At 44.3% G+C, this 24,426-nt stretch overlaps 1 protein-coding gene across 1 annotated transcript in view; it reads right to left on the bottom strand.

Moving 5' to 3' along the window:
* Positions 1-22,241, bottom strand: part of LOC132817317 (indian hedgehog protein-like) — a 76,354-nt gene extending 54,113 nt beyond the window's left edge. Inside the window, exon 1 of the mRNA XM_060827727.1 lies at positions 21,933-22,241. Coding sequence (XP_060683710.1) covers positions 21,933-22,241 — 309 coding nt within the window. The remainder of the gene's footprint in view (positions 1-21,932) is intronic.
* Positions 22,242-24,426: the final 2,185 nt, after the last annotated feature.

Below are 24,426 nucleotides of genomic sequence, written 5' to 3'. Positions count from 1 at the left end.
ATCGAGCAGAGAAGATTAAGAGGTGATTAGATCAGATTACTTACAGTATGGAAACAGGCCCTTCGGCCCAACAAGTCCACACCGACCCGCCGAAGCACATCCCACCCATATCCCTACCCCTACATTTACCCCTTACCTAACACTACGGGCAATTTAGCATGGTCAATTCACCTGACCCGCACATCTTTGGACTGTGGGAGGAAACCGGAACACCCGGAGGAAACCCACGCAGTCACGGGGAGAACGTGCAAACTCCACACAGTCAGTCGCCTGAGTCGGGAGTTGAACCCGGGTCGCTGGTGCTGTGAGGCAGCAGTGCTAACCACCGTGCCACCGTGCCGCCCACGATATTATTGAGACGTTCAAAATTATGAACAACTTTGAAAAGGACGTTTTGTTTCCACTAGTCAGTTTGTCAGTGACTAAGGGTCACAATTTCAAGATTGTCAGCAAAAGAGCTAGGAGTAAGAGGAAGAAAAAAAATGTCTTTACTCAGAGAGTTGTTCTGATTTAGAATGCGCTGCCTGGGAGAGTGGTGGAGGTGAATTCCATGGGAGGTTTCAAAAGAGAGCTGGAGATATATTTGAAAGGGGTGAATTTAGATGTCAACTGAAGAGTGGGACTGGATGGGTAGCTCTTTCAGGAGCCAGTACAGACATGATGGATCAAATGGCCACTTTCTGGACTGTAAAACTGTATGATTCTATGACTCTGCATAGCATTCTATCAAAAATAATAAATATCTGCCAGCGAGCCCAGGCTGGTAATTGGATCTTGATGGCCCTGCTGATGTTTGAAAGCCGGTTGTGAGCTTAGTTTTTGCGGTGCATGAAGTCATTAGGACTCCCGCTGAAATTACTAGCTTCTAGCTTCCACCAACCATCTCCCATTCTATATATAAATTCGCACAGAAAGCTTTTCATCAACACAACATCCTCTTGCACTTCCTTCAACCTTTTCTTTGTAAACAGCACGAGATTTCCAATGAGGTCTGAGAAAGCAGATATTCGACCCCTCCCCCCCCCCCCCCAAGAGCGCCTTCTGCGATATTCTCGACGGTTCACCTTGAGACCCTCTCCCTCTCTCACACACTCTCGGGCTGCACACCAGCAAAGGGCCTGTCACCCTACAAGACATCCTCCTCTCACTCTTGGCCTGCAATATAGTCCCCGCGATAAGGCGGCCTAGCCTTCCTCCCTCGATCTGAATCTGAATTGATTGTTATTTGAACTTCCCTCTCCTGCTTAAACTGCAAAAACACCACCCATCACAGGCTTCCCACCACCCTCCCCCCTCTCACCAACCCCTCTTGCTGCTCTCTATTCTGTCGAAATTGTAACTCTTTGCTTTATCTGCTACCCTTAACCCACTTGTTTTCACAATGCCAGCACAGTGGAATCCCTTATCTCCTGCAGTCTACAAGGACTTCTGAAACTAAACCCAATCTCACCTTTCCACTAGTTCCTGACTTATATTGCCCTCTCTCCTCCTCCATTCAGCCTTGGGGCTATGGACCTTGACCCCTTCCCCCAGAAAATTGTTCAAATTTGTGCCCCCACACCAGGATCCAGAGCACTGTAAGTGCTGGAGATCTGAAATAAAAGCAGAAATTTATAGAAAATTTATGTAAAATAGAAGCAGAGGCAATATTTTGGGTTATTTTGGAACTTCTGGAACTTCATATTGGATTCAGAATTTTAGTGCTGTTCCCCTTTCGTCAGATATCGGAACAAAATTAGGCCATTCGGCCCAGCGAGATGCTCCACCATTCAGTCATAGCTGATATGCCCCATACCCCCATTTTCCTGCCATCTCTCCATAACCCTTCAACCTATTGCCAATTAAAAACTGTTTAATTCCTCTCCACAAATGCTGCTAGAATTTCTGAGTTTCTCCAGAACTTTCTCTTTTAATACTAGAGTCTGTCACACTTAGAATAGACCCCAATTAATGTTGAGATAATCTGAAGTCGTGGAGGGGAACTAATTTACAATTCTCTACTTTCAGAATATGTCCAGACAAGGTGCATTTACATAGCAACCTTTGTGAACCATCCCAAGCTGTTTCACAGCTACATAAATCAGACAAAGATTGCCACAGAAACAAAGAAAGAGATGGACTTTAGTAAAGCCGTTGACAAGGTTCCGCATGGTAGACTGATTATTAAGTTCGATCACATGGGATTCAGGGGGAGCTTTTCAATTGGTTTGATGGTAGGAGACAGAGGGTGGTGGTGGAAGGTTGTTTTTCAGACTGTGAACAGCAGTGTTCCACAGGGAACAGTGCTGGGTCCACTCTTGAATATACTTGATACAAACGATTTGGATGAGAATCTAGGAGGCAAGGTTAGTAGTTTGCAGATGACACCAGAATTAGTGATATAGTTGATAGTGAAGAAGGTTATCTAAGATTACAAAGGGATCTTGACCAATTGGGCTAAGGGGCTGCAGAGTGGCAGATGGATTTTAATTTGAATAAATACTAAGTATTGCACTTTGGTAATGCAAACAAGGGTAGGACTTATACAGTTAATGATAGCTCCCTGGGTAGTGTTGTCAGACAGAGAGATTTACAGGTTCAGGATATAATTCTTTGAAAGTTGCATCAGAGGTAGACAGGATGGTTAAGTAGGCATTTCATGTGCTTCCCTTCATTGTTCAAACCACTGGGTGTAGGAGTTGGGGCATCGTGTTGAGGTCGTACAGGACATTGGTGAGGCATCTTCTGGAGTACCATGCACAGTTCCGGTTGCCCTACTATAGAAAAGATATTATTAAATTGGAGAGGGCTCAGAAAAGATTTACCAGGATGTTACCGGGCATGGAATGTTTGAGTTATAGAGAGAGGCTGGATAGGCTGGGAAATTTTTCACTGAAGTGGAGGAGGTTGAGGGGTGACCTTATAGAGGTTTATAAAATCATGAGGGGCATAGATAAGGTGAATAGCAAACACCTCTTCCCTAGGGTAAATTCAAAACTAAGGGCGTATTTTTAAGGTTAGGGGAGAAAGAATTAAAAGGGGCAACTTTTTCACACAAAGGATGGTTCATATGTGAAATGAACAGCCGGGGGAAGTGGGAAATGCAGATACAGTTATAACTTTGAAAAGATCAAGAGGCCAAAGTGATAGGAAGACAGAATCCTCAGTCAGAGCCATTGGTAGTGGTGCATGAGGCCTTCAAACATGAGGATGAGAATTTTAAGATGAAGACATTCAAATTCACTAACCACCTGTCAATGTCCTGTGGACAAGGGTAAATGTTATTTATCTCTATGGAATTTTTAACCATGCCAAATGGAAACCACAAGAACAATGGTTCTATTGTGCAGTTCTGTTTCAATAAGGCCTCCCTAAATCTCCCTATCTCTCTACCACACTTTCTCATGGTTTGAGATACACCATAAAACCAATATCATTGGCCAAATTTTCAGCCACTTGAACTTGTTTCTTTTTATGTGATCGTGGTCAAATTTAATAAAGCTCTGAATGTTTTGCTAGGTTAAAAAGGCAGAATTAAAAAGTGAATTCTTGTTTATTTCTGGTAATTCTGCCACCTGATAGCGTTCGTACACAGCGTCCTACAGGGGAACAAGCAATGATATAAAACAGAATCTACTTTAGTGAATCTTCCGCAAGCAAGAGGTGTGTGGAAAATGTACTCAGTTTCAAAGGAGAATGTAGGGTCTCCTGAAAGTAGATGTAAAGGAATAATTTAACACGTTGCTTCAGTAGAACATGGGTTAATTAAATAGAAGCAGCCTGGTACACAATGTCACTCTCATTAAGAACCTGTCCACTGTCTTTGCCAACTTGTAGGAAATCTGTCTGAGTTAGACAATTGTGGATTTCAGTTCTTTTCCGGATACTTCAATGTTACATCTCAGGTTGACACTCCCAGTGCACCAGTCAGGAGTGTGATGGAACACTCCCCACTTGCCCTGGATGGGGGCAGCTCCAACAACATTCAAGAAGCTTGACACCATCCAGGACAAAGCAACCTAACTGATTGGCACCGCATCCACACAAATCTACTTCCTCCACCATTGACGCTTAGTAGCAGCAGTGCAAACCATCTTCAAGATGCACTGTAGAAATTCACCAAGGCTCCTTAGACGGCACCTTCCAAACCTATGACTACTTCCACTTAGAAGGATAAGGGCAACAGATACATAGGAACACCATTCCCTCCAAGTTCCCCTCCAAGCAACTCAACATCCTCACTTGGAAATATATCATTGTTCTTTCACTGACACTTGGGTCAATATCCTGGAACAACATTGTGGGTCTACTTAGAGAACATGGGGTGCAGTGGCTCAAAAAGGAAGCATACCACTACCTTCTCAAGGGCAACCAGTGATGAGCAGTAAATGCTGACCCAGCCAGCGATGCCCACATACCATGAGTGAATAAAAAATATGGAAGTGCAACATTGACAAAGGTGCCAAAGTTGCTGCTCTCTCAATGTCTGAAGCCACATGACATCAGGTTATAGTCAACAGTTTTATTTGAAATCACAGTTTATAAAATCTTGAGGGGCATGGATTGGGCAAATAGACAAGGTCTTTTCCTTGGGATGGGAGAGTCCAGAACTAGAGGACATAGGTTAAGGGTGAGAGGGAAAAGATATAAAAGGGACTTACAACGCAGAGGATGGTGCGTGTGTGGAATAGGCTGCCAAAGGAAATGGTGGAGGCTAGTATAATTACAACATTTGAAAGGCATTTGGGTGGGTATATGAGTAGGAAGGGTTTGGAGGGAAATGGGCCGGGTGCTGGCAGGTGGGGCTAGTTTGGGTTGGGATATCTGGTCGGCATGGATGAGTTGGACCAAAGGGTTTGTTTCCGTGCTGTACATCTCTATGACTCTATGAGTCTATGACAAACTTTCAGAGTGCTGTTCCTTTACCTGATGAAGGGGCAACGCTCCGAAAACTCATAATTTCAGATGAACCTGTTAGACCATAACCTGGTGTCGTGTGACTTCTGACTCTGTCCACCCCAGTCCAACACTGGTACCTCCATATCATGCTGCTCTCTCAGGTGGATGTAGAAGATTCCATGCAACTATTTCAAAGTAGAGCAGTGAACCTCATCCCGGTGTCCTGGCCAATACTTAAGCTCAAACCAGAATCACTCATACAATTATCTAGTCATTTGTTGTTCATGGACCATACTGTCAACAGATTGGCTGCTGAATTATCTACAAGACAGCAGTGATTAAACTTCCAAAAGTACTTCATTAACTGTAAAGTGCTTTGGATGTCCTGCATTAGTGAAACACAAGAACAGGAGAATCTGGAGGCGGTTGTTCTGTTACAGAATCATAGTGCCATACAGCACATAGACAGACCCTTCAGTCTGACCAGTCCGTGCTGACCAGGTTTCTCAAACTGAACTAGTCCCATTTGCCTATATTTGTCCCATATCCCTCTAAACCTTTCCTATCCATGTGCCTGTCCAAATACCTGTTAAATGTTGTAACTGTACCTGCATCTACCCCTTCCTCTGGCAGTTCATTCCACATATAAACCACCCTCTGTATGAAAATGTTGCCCTCAGGTCCCCTTTAAATCTTTCTCCTCTCAACTTAAAGTTTTTTTTGATTAGATTAGATTACTTACAGTGTGGAAACAGGCCCTTCGGCCCAACAAGTCCACACCGACCCGCCGAAGCGCAACCCACCCATACCCTTACATTTACCCCTTACCTAACACTACGGACAATTTAGCATGGCCAATTCACCTGACCTGCACATCTTTGGACTGTGGGAGGAAACCGGAGCACCCGGAGGAAACCCACGCAGACACGGGGAGAACGTGCAAACTCCACACAGTCAGTCGCCTGAGACGGGAATTGAACCCGGGTCTCAGGCGCTGTGAGGCAGCAGTGCTAACCACTGTGCCACCGTGCCGCCCACAGTTATGCCCTCAAGTTTTGACTTCCCCAACCCAAGGGAAAAGATCTTTGCTCTTCACCTTATCTATGTCCCTCACGATTTTATAAATCTCAATAAGGTCACCACTCAACTTCTTATGCTCCAGTGAGAAATGTCTAAGCCTTTCCACAGAATCCACAGGACCCCTAAAATGTGGAAACAGGCCATTCAGCCCAACAGGTCCGCACCAATCCACCGAAAAGCATCCCACCCAGAACCACCCATCCCATCCCCGTAACTCTGCACTTCCCATGGCTAACGTGCCTAACCTGGTGAAAGTGAGGACTGCAGATGCTGGAGATTGAAGTCGAGAGTGTGGTGCTGGAAAAGCCCAGCAGGTCAGGCAGCGTCCGAGGAGCAGAAAAATCGATGTTCCCAATGAACGGCTCTTGCCCAAAACATCGATTTCCCAGCTCCTCGGATGCTGCCTGGTCTGATGTCCTTTTCCAGAACCACTGTCTCGATTGTAACGTGCCTAACCTGCATATCCCTGAACACTCTGAGTAATTTAGCATGGCCAATCCACATAGTTGATCCAGCTTTTCCTTATAACTCAGACCCTCCAGTCCTGGTAACATGCTTACAAATCTTTTCTGCAATCTTTTCAATTTAATCATAATCTTCTTATAGTAGGGCGACAAGAACTGTACACAGGACTCCACGAGTGGCCTCAGCAACATCCTGTACAATTGCAACATGACATCTCAACTCCTATACTTAATGTTGAGAGTGTGGTGCTGGAAAAGGCTGTATCCAAGAAGCAGGAGAATCGACTTTTCGGGCATAAGCCCTTCATCAGGAATGATAAGATCATGGACCATTTGATTGTAATCTGAACCCCCATTTCCTACCAGCCCACCAAAATATTTAAATCCTCTGTTGACCAACAAAAAAAAGTTGCTATTGAAATGCAAACATTTCTCCTTTACTTTTCAATGATTCAGAATCTAGTCTGAAGAGATGGCAATGTCCCATCTGATTCAACAATGTTCCTGAAGGAAATGGTTTCCTGCAGGTGCTCCGGCTTCCTCCCACAGTCCAAAGATGTGCAGATTAGGTCAAATGGCCATGCTAAATTGCCCATAGTATTAGATGCATTAGTCAGAGGAAGGTGGGTGTGGGTGGGTTGCTCTTTGGAGGGTCGGTGTGGACTTGTTGGGCCGAAGGGCCTGTTTCCACACTGTAGAGAATCTAATCTAATCTAAAGAAATGTTATAATCTTTTGCACCTTGCACTCTGGCTGTTTGGATAGATTCACTGCCATCAATCCTTCTTGCAGGTTTTAGACTGGGCTGCTAATATTATGTGGCCACACAATGTCTTAAATTGAAAGTTATCTCAGTCTTGGTACACAGTAAATGGGTTTGTCCAGCTTACTACGTAACTAATTATGTTAACCATGAGATATGTATTGTCTCTTGGGAGACTATCAGGCTCAGGATAAATACAGTTTTACTTTAGCAATATGCTATTGATATTAGGAATGGTTACTTCCAGACTATACATACAATTTGAGCACAAGAGGACTTGTAGCACATTTTCTTAAGAACTTAAGAACAACCAACACTCCCAGTTCCTACCAAGGACAATCCTTTATATCCTGACAGGCAGCAGTTATTTTATTTTATTATTAGAATTTATCTTGTCATGTCAGTTAACTCTTAACCCTTTCAGGTACTACATCCTTTATATAACAGGAAGCAAATCTGCCATCCTTCCCTGGTCTGTGATTCCAGACTCACAGCAATGTGGTTGACTTTTAACTATCCTCTGTTGGAGCCAAGCAAGGCCATCAGTTCAAGGACAATGAGGGATGGACAACAAATACGAGTCCTGCCAGCAACACTCACCCCATGAAAAAAGTATTTTGAAATCCCAAACTGAGATCCCCTCCAATTACCTCTCACAGGAAGGTAAGAGTTCTGAATCATACATACATGTAGCTTCTCCCTGCAGTGTCATCATGTTACCACCATACGACACATGCACTCTGAACCACATTATTTTTTTTAAAGACGCAGTTGCCCAAGCCTAACTAATTGTCAATGGTAGCCCTGCAAATATATAAAGACAGAGGAGGGAACCAGCTCAACACCATATGATTATCAACAGTGAATCCCAGCATAGAATCCTTACAGTGTGGAAGCATGCCATTCAGTCCATCAAGTCTACACTGACCCTCGAAAGATAATCCCTGTAACCCTGCATTTCCCATGGCTTGCACATCCCTGGACACTACGGCCAATTTAGCATGGTCAATCCACTCTAACCTGCACATCTTTGGACTGTGGGAGCAAACCAGAGCACCCAGAAGAAACCCACGCAGACACAGGGAGAATGTGCAAACTCCACACAGTCCCCCAAGAGTGGAATCTAACCCAGGGTCCCTGGTACAATGAGACAACAGCGCTAATCACTGAGCCACTGTGCTGCATCAGATGCACCTGTCATTGTCCCTGACTGATTTGAAAGAGGGCGTTTCTCCTTTAAACTGAGCGACTCACCTTAAAACATCTCGTCAGCCAGATCCCAACCACAACCCCCCAACCTCTCTGAGAAGGAGTCAGGCTAATGCAGTCTTTGTAAGACAGGGAGTTTCACTATGGAGATCTTATAAATAGAATATTAGGAGATTGTTTTGTAAATATGTAGCAGAAATCTGGAATTGCTTCCTGTCAGAAGCTTCTGCAGATGAAACTCCATTGAAAATATCAAAATTCAACAGCCCATTGCTAAAAAAAGAAAATGGATGGGCTGAAAAAGTGGGTGGCTATTTCATAATCCATGGAACTGTTAATTTCACCAGGAAAGTGGCCCTCATCACTTCTACAGATGAATCATTGAAAGCATATGGTCTGGGTGCATAACGGCCTGGAATAGCAACTACTCTGCTCAGGACCATAAGGAATTACAGAAGATGGTAGACACAGCCAAACCATCACGAAAACCAACCTGCCATCCACAGACTTCATTTACATGGCTCACGGCTGCAGAAAGGCTGCCAACATCATCAAAGAACCATCGCACCCGGTAATGCTCTCCTCTTCCTTTAGGCAGAAGATGCAGAAGCTTGAACATACACGTATACACACACACACAGACACACACACACACACAAACAAACACACACACACACACACACAGGTTCAGGAACAGTTTCTTCTCAGATGTTATCAGATTGATGAATGGACTCTCTACCCTCAAATAATGCTGACCTTGCTAAGACTGAGCTTGCCCAGCTCACACCCTATGCAATGTAATCTGCAAGCCTCTGTCTAAAATTTTTGATCTGTACACCCTTGCTTACTATGATCTGCCTGTACTGGTCATAAACAAAGTTTTTCACTGTACTTCAGTACAAATGACAATAAATTAGTTAATCAATCAATCACCCTCATGTTGGTGGATGTGGGTTTGGGAGTGGGCATGTCTCAGAGTGATACCTCCAATTAATCTGCAAATGGTCAGCTTGGGGGAAGAGTCAATATGATTGATTGGGAGCTGTAGACTCTCAAGTAAGGTTCATCTGTTCAAAGTAGAGAGAGCTGCACAATGCAACACTTGGGAGTTGGGAATTCTGGCAGAAAGATACCATGCCACTGAGGCTGGAAGAGCACAGATTCCATGGGGGAATGGGGACCAGAATGTTGCAAGTCTGACCTGATGAAAAGTGTGTGCAAATTAATCCACATCCGCAATCTATTCATCTGAATCAGATTCAGAAGTTCGCTAACCTCTCATTTGCCAATTCCCTCTCAATGATATAACCAATTTCCAGTGACTTAGACCGCTTATCAAGGGTGTTATGAGTTTGCCAGACCAAACAAAGACTACTTCCAAAGCTCTGCTATCCAAACAAGAATTTCACAATAAGGTTCAAACAGAAACATTATTACTTCTATTGATCTAACAATTCAAATAAAGCAAGTGAAATGAGAAACAGCCTTGTCATCCGAAAACTCAACACGGTGGAGATCCAGTGTTGAATTACACAATTCCTTTATCTATTGATAATTCCACTATTGATCACTGCAATACTCCAGTGAAAAACGAGTCCAAATGTGTGGCCTTGAAGGGGTGACTTCGAGAACAACTTAACAGCTGAAGAACATCGATTGTTTCTGTTTCCTATCAAGTGATACAAAACATGTTCTTTGGAAACGTGGAGGGGTCTGATTATAGAAATTGCAAGCAAGGGAGGGTGTCTGTTGGAATGGCTTGACATCTCTCTCTGACGCTGCTCGGTTCAACAGTGAAAGAAAACTGCAACAAAAATCAGCAGGAAAAGTAGAAAGTTCAAGATAATAATTTTGTTATTTTGTTTTTTTCTAAAGGAAGGCCTTTTCTGAGACGGGAATAAACAGGGAGATTTTCTGCATTGCTGTCATGTAGTACGTCAACAGCACTAGCTGTTTTTTTGTAAATTGTCCCTTCCACTTCATAAACTCAAGGTCCACATAAAACATTTGAATATTACAGCACAGAAAAAAGCCATTCAACCCATTGTGCCTGTGTCAGTGTCATTGGAAGATGAATCCAGAAACTTGGAAACAGGAGTAGGCTATTCAGCCCCTTGCATCTGTTCCACTATTCCATGAGATCAGGGCTGATCTGTGGCCTAACTCTGTGTACCTCCCTTTGGCTCATATTCTTTAGTACCTTTCCTTACCTAAAATGTGTCTATCTCTGATCTAAAATTAACAACTGATACAGCATCCATTATCATTTGTAGAAGAGAGTCCCAAATGTCTACCACCACTGCGTGTAGAAATGCTTCTCAACAGCCTTCTTGAATGGTCTAGCCATTAATTTTAGACCAATCTCAAACCAGTGGAAATAGTTTATTTTTATCTGCGCTGTCTTTTCCTGTTAATATCCTGAAGTGTTCGATCAGATATTCCTTAACTTTCTAAATCCTAGAGAAAGCAGGCCTAATTGGTATAATTTCCCCTCATAACTGAGCCCCCAGTCTCCAGGTATCATTCTTGTAAACCTACATTGTAGTCCCTCCAAGGCCAATCTATCCTCCTGAAGGTGCGGTGCCCATATCTGCTCGCAGAGTTCCAGGAGGGCTATAATCAGGGATCTAATCAGGCCCAGTTATTCCCAAGCTGAAAATGTGTTGCTGGAAAAGCGCAGCAGGTCAGGCAGCATCCAAGGAACAGGAAATTCGACGTTTCGGGCACAAGCCCTTCATCAGGAACATTTCTTGTTCCTTGGATGCTGCCTGACCTGCTGCACTTTTCCAGCAACACATTTTCAGCTCTGATCTCCAGCATCTGCAAACCTCACTTTCTCCTCCAGTTATTCCCAATCCTATTCTATCCCCATAGCCCTGTATGACTTGACTCTTCCAAGTATTTATCCCTTCTGAATTTTCCAATTGAAATTTTCAGGCAGTACATCCCAGCCAATAACAATTGGCTGTAACAGCAATTTTATCCTACCTCTTTTTTTTTAATCAATTACTTTATATCCATGAACATTGTTGCCAGTGAGCATAATTTCTACCATTTACTGTTAAAAAAAGTCTCATAATTTTTAGCAACTCTGAAATGTCCTTTCAAACCTTTTCTACTTGACTCACAATCTTACAATTTGACTGAAATTATGGTCGATGTCCTCTCCACAAGAATGTGCTCAAAAGTTATGATTTACAAGTACATAAAATTGAAGCAAACACTCTGGTGTAGGACTGAGGGTGGGCTGCACCGTTGAAGGTTCCACTGGTAACTGGAATATTCTATGGTCTGTTTCAAAGCATAGCCACTTCCATCTAGAAGGACGAGGGTAGCAGATACATGGGAACACCACCCCCCAAAAGATCCTCTCCGAGTCGCTCACCATCCTGACTCGGAAATATATCACTGTTCCTTCACTGTGGTTGGGCTAAGATCCATAAACTCCCTTCTTAACACCACGTGGACTAAAATGATACAAGGTAACAGCTCACCACCAGCGTCTCCAGAACGATTAGAGAATGCTTGCCTCTTGAGCAAAGCGCCTATCCTATGAACAAAGACTAAGAAAGGTATAAAAGCTAAAAGAACTGGAGATGTTGTAAATCAGAAGCAGAAACAGAAATTGCTGAAAAAGCTCAGCAGGTCTGGGGGCAACATGAAGGGTTCTGAGGAAGGGTCACTGGACCCAAAATGTTAACTCTGATTTCTCTTCACTGATGCTGCCAGATCTACTGAGCTTTTCTAAAGAATGTATAGTTGAGTTCTACCCACTGTCCTAGCCAATATTTATCTCACTCTGTCACTGGCGACATTTTATTTTTCTCCCAGTGGTCGAACGCTCATACTACTTCTGCTGAGACGAGTATCTCCAGTAAAAAGCTCATGGATTAAAACTGATCAAACACAGAGAAAGCTGGAGAAACTCAGCAGTTCTGACAACATCTGTAGAGAGAGAAATAGAGTCAGTGTTTCCAGTCTATTGCAACTCTCCTTCTGAGCTCCCCTTCTCCAGTAATCTCTGTGATTTTTTTCACATTTCAAGTATCCATGATATTTCACTTTGATGGAGATGGGGACAATTATCTGCACAGTAGAGGTCCATGCAATATAGGTACAAACTGAGCAATTGAGAAGAGTGTGTTTTCAGCCTATCAGGCTCCATATTTTGTACTACAACTCACAGATATCAAACCAGCACATGTTAAAACTATCATACAGAAAATAGGAGCAGGAATAGGCCATTCAGCCCTTCAAGCCTACTCTAGATTAGATTAGATTACTTACAGTGTGGAAACAGGCCCTTCGGCCCAACAAGTCCACACCGACCTGCCGAAGCGCAACCCACCCATACCCCTTACCTAACACTACGGGCAATTTAGCATGGCCAATTCACCTGACCCGCACATCTTTGGACTGTGGGAGGAAACCGGAGCACCCGGAGGAAACCCACGCAGACACGGGGAGAATGTGCAAACTCCACACAGTCAGTCGCCTGAGGCAGGAATTGAACCCAGGTCCCTGGTGCTGTGAGGCAGCAGTGCTAACCACTGTGCCACCATGCCGCCACGGTGGCTGATCATCCAATTCAGTCCCCTGTAACTGCTTTCTTCCCAAATCTTTTGATACCTCTAGCTCTATGGACTATACCTAACTCTTTCTTAAATACATTCAATGCTTTGTCCTCAACCAATTGGTGTGGCAGAGAATTCCACAGGATCACCTGCAGAGCTTAGGAAAATAAATGAAGCAACAGCAGAGAAGCAATGCCAATCCCGGCTCAGCAGCCAGCTCTCTGGTCGAGAGTGAGGACTGCAGATGCTGGAGATCAGAGTCTAAATTAGAGTAGTGCTGGAAAAGCACAACAGGTAAGGCAGCCTGAAAGGCTTTTGCCCGAAACATTGATTCTCCTGCTCCTCAGATGCTGCCTGACCTGCTGTGCTTTTCCAGCAGCACTCTAACCCAGTCAGCTCTCTGGTCTCTATCAGAAACGTATCCCTTAAGCACAGAAATTAAGCTGATCCTTGTGCTGCACTGTCAGAAAGACTGCCTTTCAGACGAGGTCATAAAGCACAACAATCTCTCTACTGCCTCGAGGGACTAAGGAAATTTAGCATGTCCGTAAAGATCAGATTTGATTCCCTACAGTGTGGACTCTTACCAATTTTTATAGATAGAAAATATTCTATCCGGATGCAGCACGGCTTGGGTACGGCAACTGCTCTGCCCAGGACCATAAGAAACTACAGAGGGCTGTGAACCCAAGCATACTCCATCACACAAGCCAACCTTCCGTCCATTGACTCCATCTATTCACCTCATTGCTTTGGGAAGGCAGTCAACCTCATCAAAGATCGCCCCACACCCCGGCTATAAGCCCTTCCAACCTCGGGTGGAAGGTACTTCTTTTAGATTAGATTAGATTCCCTACAGTGTGAAAACAGGCCCTTTGCCCCACTGACCCTCTGAAAAGAAACCCACCCAGACCCATTTCCCACAGATTAATGCAGCTAATACTAAGGGCAATTTAGCATGGCCAATTCACGTGACCTGCATATCTTTGGAGTGTGGGAGGAAACACATGTACCAACAAATTCAGGAACACGTCTTCCCAATGCTATCAGACTTCTGAATGAATCTCACAAATTTTAAATTTAATGTTGGTTTCGCTCTCTGTGCACCTTCTTTGCAGCTGTGACGTTGTATTCCTTACCCTGTCCTATTGCCCTAGTGCACTTTGTATGTTATGATCTGTCTGTACTGCATGCAAGACAAAACTTTTCACTGTACTTAGATACAATAATAAATCAAAATAAACTTGCCCTTCTCGCACAGATTTGAAACCTCGCATGGCACCAATTTCAGCAAGAAGAAGGGAGATCTCCCCTGTGTCCTCAGCAACAGTGTTTATAGATTATCTGACAACTGTCACCTTGTTATTTGGGAGACCTTCATCTGAACTAAATAAAATGGGAAATGGTTGTGTCGAGGTAATGTCACCAGGCTAGCAATTTGACAGGCCCAGATTGATACTCTGACAAAATGTGCTCAAATCCCATCAGAAGTACTGATAGAATTACAAGAAGGATATTGTCAAATTGAAAAGGGTTCAAAAAGGATTTACCAGGATGCTGTCTGGACTGGACGGGACTGGATGATTATGAGTTGTAAGGTGAGGTCTGGGAATTTTTTTCGCTGGGCCATAGGAGGTTGAGGGGTGACCATATGGAGGTTTATAAAATCATGGAGGGCATAGATAAGATGAATGGGAAAGGTGTTTTCCCCAGGATAGAAGAGTTCGAAACTAGAAGGCATACTTTTAAGGTGCGAGGAGAAGGATTTAAAAGGGACCAGAGGGGCAACTTTACCAGACCCATCGGTCCAACTCAGTCGTGCTGGCAAGACATCCCAGTCTGACCTAATCCCACTTGCCAGCATTTGTCCTCACTCTCTGTGTGAAAACATTACTCCTCAGGTCTTTTTAAAATCTTTCTCCTCTCACCTTAAATCTTTGCCCTCTAGAGTCATAGAGACGTACATCACAAACAGACCCTCTGATCCAACTTGTCCATGCCGATCAGAAATCCTAAACTAATCTTGTCCCATTTGCCAGCATTTGGCCTATATCCCTCTAAACTCTTCCCATTCGTATACCCATCCAGATGCCTTTTAAATGTTGTAATTATACCAGCCTCCAACACTTCCTCTGGCAGCTCATTCTACACACTCACTACCCTCTGCATGAATAAGTTGCCCCTTATATCCCTTTTATATCTTTTCCCTCTCATCCTATACCTAAACTCTCCCATGCCAGGGAAAGGACATTGTCTATTTACCCTATCCACACCCCTAATGATTTTATAAACCTCTATAAGGTCACCCCTCAGCCTCTGATGCTCCAGGGAAAATAGCCCCAGCCTAATCAGCCTCTCCTTATAGCTTAAACCCTCCAGCTCTAGCAACATCCTTGTAAGTCTTTTCTGAACCCTTTCAGGTTTCACATGATCTATGGATAAAGGGGAAACCAGTGTATGCATTGTATTTAGATTTTCAGTTGGCATTTGATATGGTGCCACATCAAAGGTTACTGGAAGAAATAAAGACTTGTGGTGTGTGGAGTCACATAATGGTCAGGATAGAAACTTGGCTAGGAACAGGAAGCAGACAGTAGGCACAAACTGGTCATTTTATGGCTGGCAAGATGCAATGAGTGGTGTGCCAAAGGGGACAGTGCTGGGATATCAACAATTTATACAAATGACTTGGATCAGGGAACAAAAGGCACAATTGCTAAATTTGTTAATGACACCAAGATGAACACAAAAGTAATGTGTGAAGGGGACATTAGGAGGCTACAAAGCTTTAGTTAAAAGAGCAAAGAACAAAGAATAGTACTGCACAGGAACAGGCCCTTCAAGACTACACCGACACAGCACATCTTTCTAAACTAAAAGTCAAAACAAGATTGAGTGAGCAAAATTATCTCAATTTTCAAATCTTATGTTAGAAGTCACACAACACCAGTTTATAGTCCAACAGGTTTATTTGAAATCACAAGCTTTCAGAGCACTGCTCATTCATCACCTGACAAAGGGGCAGCGCTCCGAAAACTTGTGATTGCAAATAAACCTGTTGGACTATAACCTGGTGTCGTGTGACTTCTGACCTTCTCCAGCCCAGTCCAACACCGGCACCTCCACATCATAAATATATGTAAGACAGAGGAAGATAGATATCTCATTAGCGAGAGAGTTGATTTCATGGTGGGTAGACAGGAGTATGGAATAGTCAAATCAGTGACAATCTTACTGAATAGTGGAGCAGGTTCAAGGGGGCCAATGGCCTACTTCTTTTCATAAATTCCTCATGGGCAATTTTGCTTACTTTGACGTATTTCTCTTTGCATTTTCAAATCTCCACGTATATTTATTTTTAATTTGGTTGCCACATTTCCTGAGTCCATCAATTTTGCTTCAACAAAACATTTCATTGGCTCCAACATGTTTTGGGGATATCGTGAATGGTGCTACATAAATGAAGCTGCATTGTTGCTTTGAAGTCTTCACATTTCCATTGCTAAAGAGAAGCGGAAGGTGATTCAATCGATTGATCCTGCTGCAGATCTCCACGGCTGGGCCGATGGGGAGAGGCAGAGGAGAAATAACGTTTGCAAAAATAAACAAACACGCTAGAGTCATAATCAAGTTTTAAAGCAAACCGATGATTTAGGCCAGGCTGAGGTCCTGGCAAGGACAGTTCCATCATGCTTACTGCCATTTACACTGCCTCAGAAATTCCAGCAAATTATACTGTGCAATATCATTGGCGGATGCACCCTCAGCTCTCCCAGTTCCAAACTCTGGAATTCCCTCCTTAAACCTCTTTGAGCCTCCATGTCCCTCTTCTTAAATCTTACCATTTGGTCACTGGGTGTTTATGCGTACAACAGCGCGGAGGGTTTTGAGAATATATTTTACTGTGGTGGGATGCTATATAAGTGCACATTGCCATCTGAATTTTAAATAGAATACCACCCGACTGTATCTGAACTGATGGCTTGTGTATAAATGGGCTGCTGTCTTTTCTACATTAAAGCTGGCTTTGAATTCAACGATCTGATAATTGTTTGGAGCTGTTAATCCATTAAATTAATCCGAATGTGCAACTCATCCTAATGAGAAAAGAATTGTATGTATGCAGTAACTTTCACAGACTCCCCCCTCAAAGTGCTTTGCAGCTAATTGGATACTTTAAAAGTGTAGCTTCTGTTGTAATGTGGGAATTGTATCCATCAATCCCAGCACTGAAAGACTGAACAAATGGTGGGTGTGATGAAGACAGTGTCTGAGGAATAGATATTGGCCCTGGACTGTGGGGATAACTCCCTCACTCACAGAATCCTCTGTGTCCACCTGAGAGGTCAGACATGGTCCTGGCTAAACACTTTGTACAAAAGACAGTATGTCCAGCAGGACCCCAGTACTGCATTGGGAGCATCAGCTTAGAAATGTGAAGTGGTGCAGGAAAGATTTACAAGGATGTTGCTGGGTTTGGAGAATTTGAACTATAGCGAGAGACTAAATAGGCTGGGTCTGTTTTCCCTGGAATGTCGGAGGCTGAGGGGTGACCTTACAGAGGTTTATAAAATCATCAGGGGCATGGATAGGATAAATAGCCAAGGTCTTTTTCCCAGGGTGGGGGAGTCCAAAACTAGAGGGCATAGGTTTACAGTGAGCTAAGGGCAGCTTTTTCATGCAGAGGGTGGTGTGTGCATGGAATGAGGAAGTGGTGGAGGCTGGTACAATTACAACACTTAAAAGCTCATTTGAAATGTCTAATGTTAGGGGCCATGTATTTACGATGAGAGAGTAAGCTCAAAGGAGATGTGAGGGGCATGTCTTTTTACATAGAGAGTGGTAGATGTACGGAACGAACTGTCAGCAGTGGTGGTGGAGGCAGATACAATAGTTTAAGAGACTTTTAGATAAGCACATGAATATGCAAAGTACAGAGGGATATGGACCAAGGGCAGGCAGAAGGGATTAGTTTAATTTGCATAACACCATGGACTGAAGGGTCTGGTCCTGTGCTGAACTGTTCTATGCGGTATATGTTCTATATTCTGTGCGTTAAGGCATCTGGATGGGTACACAAATAGGAAGAGTTCAGAGGGATTTGTGACAAATGCTGGCAAATGGAACTAGGTTAATTAGGATGTCTGGTCAGCATGGATGAGTTGGACTGAAGGGTCTGTTTCTATGTTGTATATCTCTATGGCTCTATGACTCTAAGTCTGTGGTATGGGAATTCTGGCTGACTGAAATCTGACTGAATGATGTTGAGAATAGAGATAGACAAGTACTCAACATCAGAATGATAGTACTTCATCAGTTTACAATGTTGCTTTGAGGGGTATGGGTGGGTATCTGAAATCAATGAACATACATTTCCTTTAGTAGTTACAATCAGTGAGTTGAGGGGGTATGGGCAGATATTATTATACCTAATGATATCAATTAGTTAACACAATGTTAACTCAGATTTACAAAACCTCCAGCTGTCCTGCATAAGATTTAAGCAACCCCCACAATCCATAGGTGCATGCTTCAGTATTATACACCTACTCCTTCCAGTGCTGTTGTATATACTGCAGCTACTCACCAAGAAAACTTTTAATGGAGGATCAAAACCTTGAAATGCAACACTTAGAAAGAAAAGGACAGCAGGTGATTAGGAACACCACCACCTGCAGGTTCCCCTCCAAGCCACACATCATCCTGACTTGGAAATATATTACTGTTCCTTCACTGTCATTGGGTTAAAATTCTGGAACTCCTTGGCTTTACAACACTGTTCCTGCAGCAGTTCAAGAAGGCAGCTCGCCATCCCCTTCTCCGGGGCAATTAGGAATAAGCAATAAACATTGGCCCAGCCAGTATCCTCATATTCAGAGAATTCTCTTTTTTAATCACCAGTGAGTGTGCCTTGGATTGTTCAGGGTGAACTGAAGGGTGCAGGATTGGATTGAAAGCTACAGAGTGTAATTGATAATAGCACTCTGAAGTGTAACTGAAATCTTGAAATGAACAATAACCTTGCATGAAATCGGAGCCAGTAATGATTTCTATTGAAGGACAACCTTATGCAGTGTACACCAATATTTCCTACATGAAAAACAACTACTCGCACAGATTCAGAGGTAACAATCAAACTCAATATTAATAGACAGAGACATTCATACAAACAGGACACTAACAGACACACACGCTAACAGACACACACAATAACAGACACACTAACAGAGACACACTAACAGAGACACACTAATAAGACAAATACACTAACAGACACACTAATAGACACACACACTAACAGTACACTAACAGACACACACTGATAGACACACACTAACAGATACACTAACAGACACACACACTAACAGACACACACTAACAGACACACATTAATAGACACACACTAACAGAGACACACTAATAAGACAAATACACTAACAGACACACTAATAGACACACACTAACAGATATACTAACAGACACACACTGATAGACACACACACTAACAGACACACTAATAGACACACACTAACAGACACACACCGATAGACACATACACTAACAGATACACTAACAGACACACACTAACAGACACACTAACGGACACACACTGATAGACACACTGATAGACACACACTAATAGACACACACTAATAAGACAAATACACTAACAGACACACTAATAGACACACACACTAACAGTACACTAACAGACACACACTGATAGACACACACTAACAGATACACTAACAGACACACACACTAACAGACACACACTAACAGACACACACTAATAGACACACACTAACAGAGACACACTAATAAGACAAATACACTAACAGACACACTAATAGACACACACTAACAGATATACTAACAGACACACACTGATAGACACACACACTAACAGACACACTAATAGACACACACTAACAGACACACACCGATAGACACATACACTAACAGATACACTAACAGACACACACTAACAGACACACTAACGGACACACACTGATAGACACACTGATAGACACACACTAATAGACACACACTAATAAGACAAATACACTAACAGACACACACACGAATGCACATAAACATTTACACACAGAGAGATATGGCACTAAGACATGTTCACACAGAGACAGGACATTTATACACACATACACACAAACAAATCAGGGACTAATGTACACATGCACTCGCACACAGAAATAACTTTTAACATGCACTCACAAAAACAGGACATTAATACATATGCACACACTCACAGGACACACGAACTCACAGAAACAGGACTAATGCACACACACAAACATTAATGCACCTATGCATTCACAATTTCCGGACACTAATAGACACATACACACAGACACACATATTTACAGGCACATGCACAAATATTTCCCTGAACACATACACACAGACACGCATATTTACATATTTAACTTTCAAGCTTGGTTATGTCTGAATTTTTTGAGAGAAAACCGAACCCCTTCTTTGCCCCTCCCCGCCTTTCTAAAATGTGATGCTCCGGCCCAAGGAGGGACCTCCAGCCCTGGCGCCCCCAGCCTTGATCCTGCCCTGAACTGAAACTCTTAACCCTGAACTCCGGCCCGATGGCCCGACAACAGGCTCCTGGTTCATTGTACAAAGGTTATTGTCGATTTATCAGAGTGAGGAGTGGAAATAAACCCTGCCTTTAAAAACAGCACACAGACCCAACGTTTCCGCTTCACTTCAGGGAAAATAAAATAAAGACAGCGCGTTCTTGTTTTGAAATAACCCAAAGCACGCTTAAACAAATCTCCTGTTATATAAATAATATTTTTTCTTAAAAAAATACACACCGCTCTGGAGTGGAAATATTGAATAATTGGGATCATTTTTACTGGCCTGCTTTAGGAGACTCTGAAAGCAATTGGATTTATATATAACTGAGATCTTTCTTAATTTAAACGCAGAGGCAGGGGAACTTTAACTTATCACTAAATATTCACCTAGTTCAGAGAGATAGGCAAAGAGCAAAGGACAAACGCTATTTGTAAGGAATAAGGTAAACAATCCCGCTGCCCCTTAAAACAATGACCCCGAGGAGAACTGATTGGTGCTTTCCGTATATTAAAAAAACAATTTTGTTTTTTTTTAAAACTGAAAACAAAATAAACAGTTTCTTTACACCCGGAATGTGGAACCACTTGCAATAGATGTGGCCAGAGGTGTATAGGTTCTCTGAAGGCTGAGCTGGAGAGGCGGGGGACAGAGGTGTGAAGGGCCAGAGGGAAAGTATGAAACACGATGGGCCGAATTGTTCAGCATTTCCGCAGTTCAGTTGGAAAGGAGGCGGTGGAAAAGTGCGAACCCTTTTTTGTGTGTTCCGTGTTTTTTGCTCACGGACGGCTCCAGAGAAAACCTGGCCAGCTCGGGCATGGCTTCTGTAAAATTGTTCAGCTCGATTTTATTCTGCTGGGCTGGAAGCGAGGGGGTGGGGGGATTGTGGCTCTGAGGGAGGTGGGGCTGGGAACACATTCAGTAATAGATTTCAGAATGGGGGGAACTGCAAGGACAAAGAGAGGGGAGATTGTAGAGAGATCTGAAGGGCCAGCACGAGGCTGGGGTTGGAGGGGCCCAACGGCATGTTCTGATTCTATAAAGTCGCACAAGCAGAGCCAAGCATTTAGCCCAACGAGTGCCTACTCAACAAATCATGGCTGATCTAATAATCCTCAATTCTACTTTCCCTTAGATCCCCTTATTGGTCAGGAATGTCTACCTCACCCTTGACTATATTTATTCGCCCAGCCGTCTGTGATGAACAATTCCACACTACCGCCTGAGAGGAGGAATTCTCCTCATCTCTGCTTCAAATGTGTCAACTCTTATTCTGAGATGATGTCCCATCCTGAAAATGCAGCCCCTCCGATATTGACCTCTGTCTCTCTCTCTCTGTGTTTCCGTCTTTTACCTGAGTCATCAGTCTGTCCGCACCGGATTTCTCTTCGTCTTTGAAGATGATGTCCGGGTTGTAGTTGGGAATGAGCTCCTTGAAACGGGACGCGTTCCTGGTGATCTTGCTCTCGGACTTGCCGCTGGCTCCCAGCGTCTTCTCCGGCACGCTGGGGATGAATTGTTTGTAGGAGAGCGGCGTGAGTTTGCGGTTCTGTCTCCTCCTGCTCCCGTAGCCCCGACCCGGCCCGCAAGACATCACGGCGGGCCAGAGCAGCAGAGAGCAGCCGCTAACCAGGACCAAGGACACGCTCCAGTGAACTCTCATGGTACACGGGTCTCTCTCTCTCTGTCAGATCAGCACTATCAATTACAATCCTCCTCCTTCTAACTCCCCTACCCCTTGATCCAGGGTTGGAGGGGGGATGATATTGGCAACACCTCCTAAAAGCAACGCAAGGGGACCTCAGTTAACCCCCTGCAGCAGGAGCCCCGACTCTGCCCCATTCAGGGGAGCCGTGTTGCCCGGGGAGCGCAGCGGGTCCAGCCGCCTGCTCTCTCTCTCTCTCTCTGACTCTGTCACAGCATAAAGGTAGGGTGGGGGAAACCCCGCAGAGGGGCAAGGGAGGGATTTACCCTCGTGGTTGGAGCTGGAAACACAGGCAAAAGAAATAAGACAGCGGGAATATTCCGATTGGCAAGGGTTCCAAGGAAGGGTCGGGTGTGCAGGATGGAGAGATAGGGACACAAGAGAAAAAGAGGGGGTTTTTGGCGCAGACGGAGAGAGAGAGGGATATTAGACAGGTGGAAAAGAGAATGGTAATACAGAGGGGTGGAAAGGGGGATAATAGAGGGGTAGAAAGAGAAAGGGATGGTATAGAGGGATAGAAAGGAGAATGATATTAAAAGGATAGAAAGAGAGTGATGTTAGAGGAGCGGTGAGAGAGGAAGATTAATAAAGAGGATTTGGAGAGGGAAGAAGAATAGAGAGATGAAGAGATGAGGAAAGTGAGGGGTCACAGAAACAGGGGAGAGCGAGGGAGAACCAGGGGAGGTGGAAATTGAGCGGGTGGAATGGCTCAGGAACGTGCACTGGTGGTTGGAGAAGGGGGAGCCCTGACAAAGGCAGAGGCTGACAGAGAGAGGTGATGTCTGCTCACTCACCAACACAGCAAGTGAAAGATCCACAGAGAGAGAGAGAGAGAAAATCTCAGAGCAGGTGAGAGAGTGACAGAGAAGCAGAAAGGGACAAGAAAGTGACTGTAATCGGAAAAGGAACAGCAAGTGAGGCAGGAAGGTGAGAGAGAGAGAGGGATCAGTGAGGGAGCTTGAGAGATAGAGTCCCTCTGGGACAGCGCTCTATAGCTGATCAGTCTTCCCACCCTCCCCTGAGCTCCGGGCGGAGAGAGAGAGAGAGAGAGTCGGAGTGGGACCTCCGGTCTGAACCTCTTCAATGGCTCCGGCAGCCAGTCACAGTCGCTGAGAGTTCCCTCAGATCCGACTCTGCGGAGACCGCACCCTCTCCCTCTGCCAACCGCGCCCCTGACCACTCACTCCCCCCGTGTACACACACAGACACACACACAGGGGAGAAGGACACTAGACCTCTCTCACACATCCATCCCACAACAGCCAAACATTCCCACTCCCTCCTCCTCCCAGCTAAAACCACACCTGCCCCCCCGCGCTGTCCCAGATCCAGCCCCTTCTGGAGCCTTGTGTCACAGGTGGAGAGAGAGAGAGAGTCAGTGACTCCTTGCATCGGACTCCTTACAATTCAAATCACCACCAGCTTTTCAGATCAGTCCCGGGTTTCCTATACCTCATGTCCAGTTTGTTTATCTCCCCGCAAGAATCCTGCCGGGCTCTGTTCCTCTGCTTTGATTCGTCAGTGTCCACATATATTTTCCAGGGAAAGTGAACACGCTTCGAATCAAATAGTTTTTGTTTTCAGACTGGGCTGTGGCTTCCAGCCTCTTTATTCCGGAGACAGCCTGACCGGTGCTGAGCTATCAGTCATTTCTGTCCTCCGCCTGTCTAGTGCTGAGGTGAGAACTTGAATTTCTGTGCTGTCAGATATTGTCCAGTACTGGGGGGAGAGAGAGAGAGAAAGACCGAGAGGCACTGAGTGTTAGCACAGTGCGGAACTGGAGTGTCAGACCAGAGCGCCTCGGACTGGAGGACTGTACATTACTGGTCTGTCAAATATTGTCCCCGGGGATTGTACCGTACTGGGGGTATGAGGTAGGGTCCCTCAGACTGGGGATTACTGAATGTATCACGCAGGGTGCCAAAGAATGCGGACTGTATGATAGCAGGCTATCAGACGCAGTCCCACAGTCAGGGAATTATACAGTACTGGGCTATCAGACACAGTCTCTGAGTCAGGGAACTGTACCATACTGGGCTATCAGATACAGTCGCTCAGTCTGGGAACTGTGCAGTACTGGGCTATCAGACACAGTCCCTCAGTCTGGGAATTGTACTATACTGGCTACCTGACACAATCCCTG

Source organism: Hemiscyllium ocellatum, chromosome 7, assembly GCF_020745735.1.
Source record: "Hemiscyllium ocellatum isolate sHemOce1 chromosome 7, sHemOce1.pat.X.cur, whole genome shotgun sequence".
Taxonomy (NCBI): Eukaryota; Metazoa; Chordata; class Chondrichthyes; order Orectolobiformes; family Hemiscylliidae; genus Hemiscyllium; species Hemiscyllium ocellatum.
This window is presented reverse-complemented; position numbering and strand designations above follow the sequence as displayed.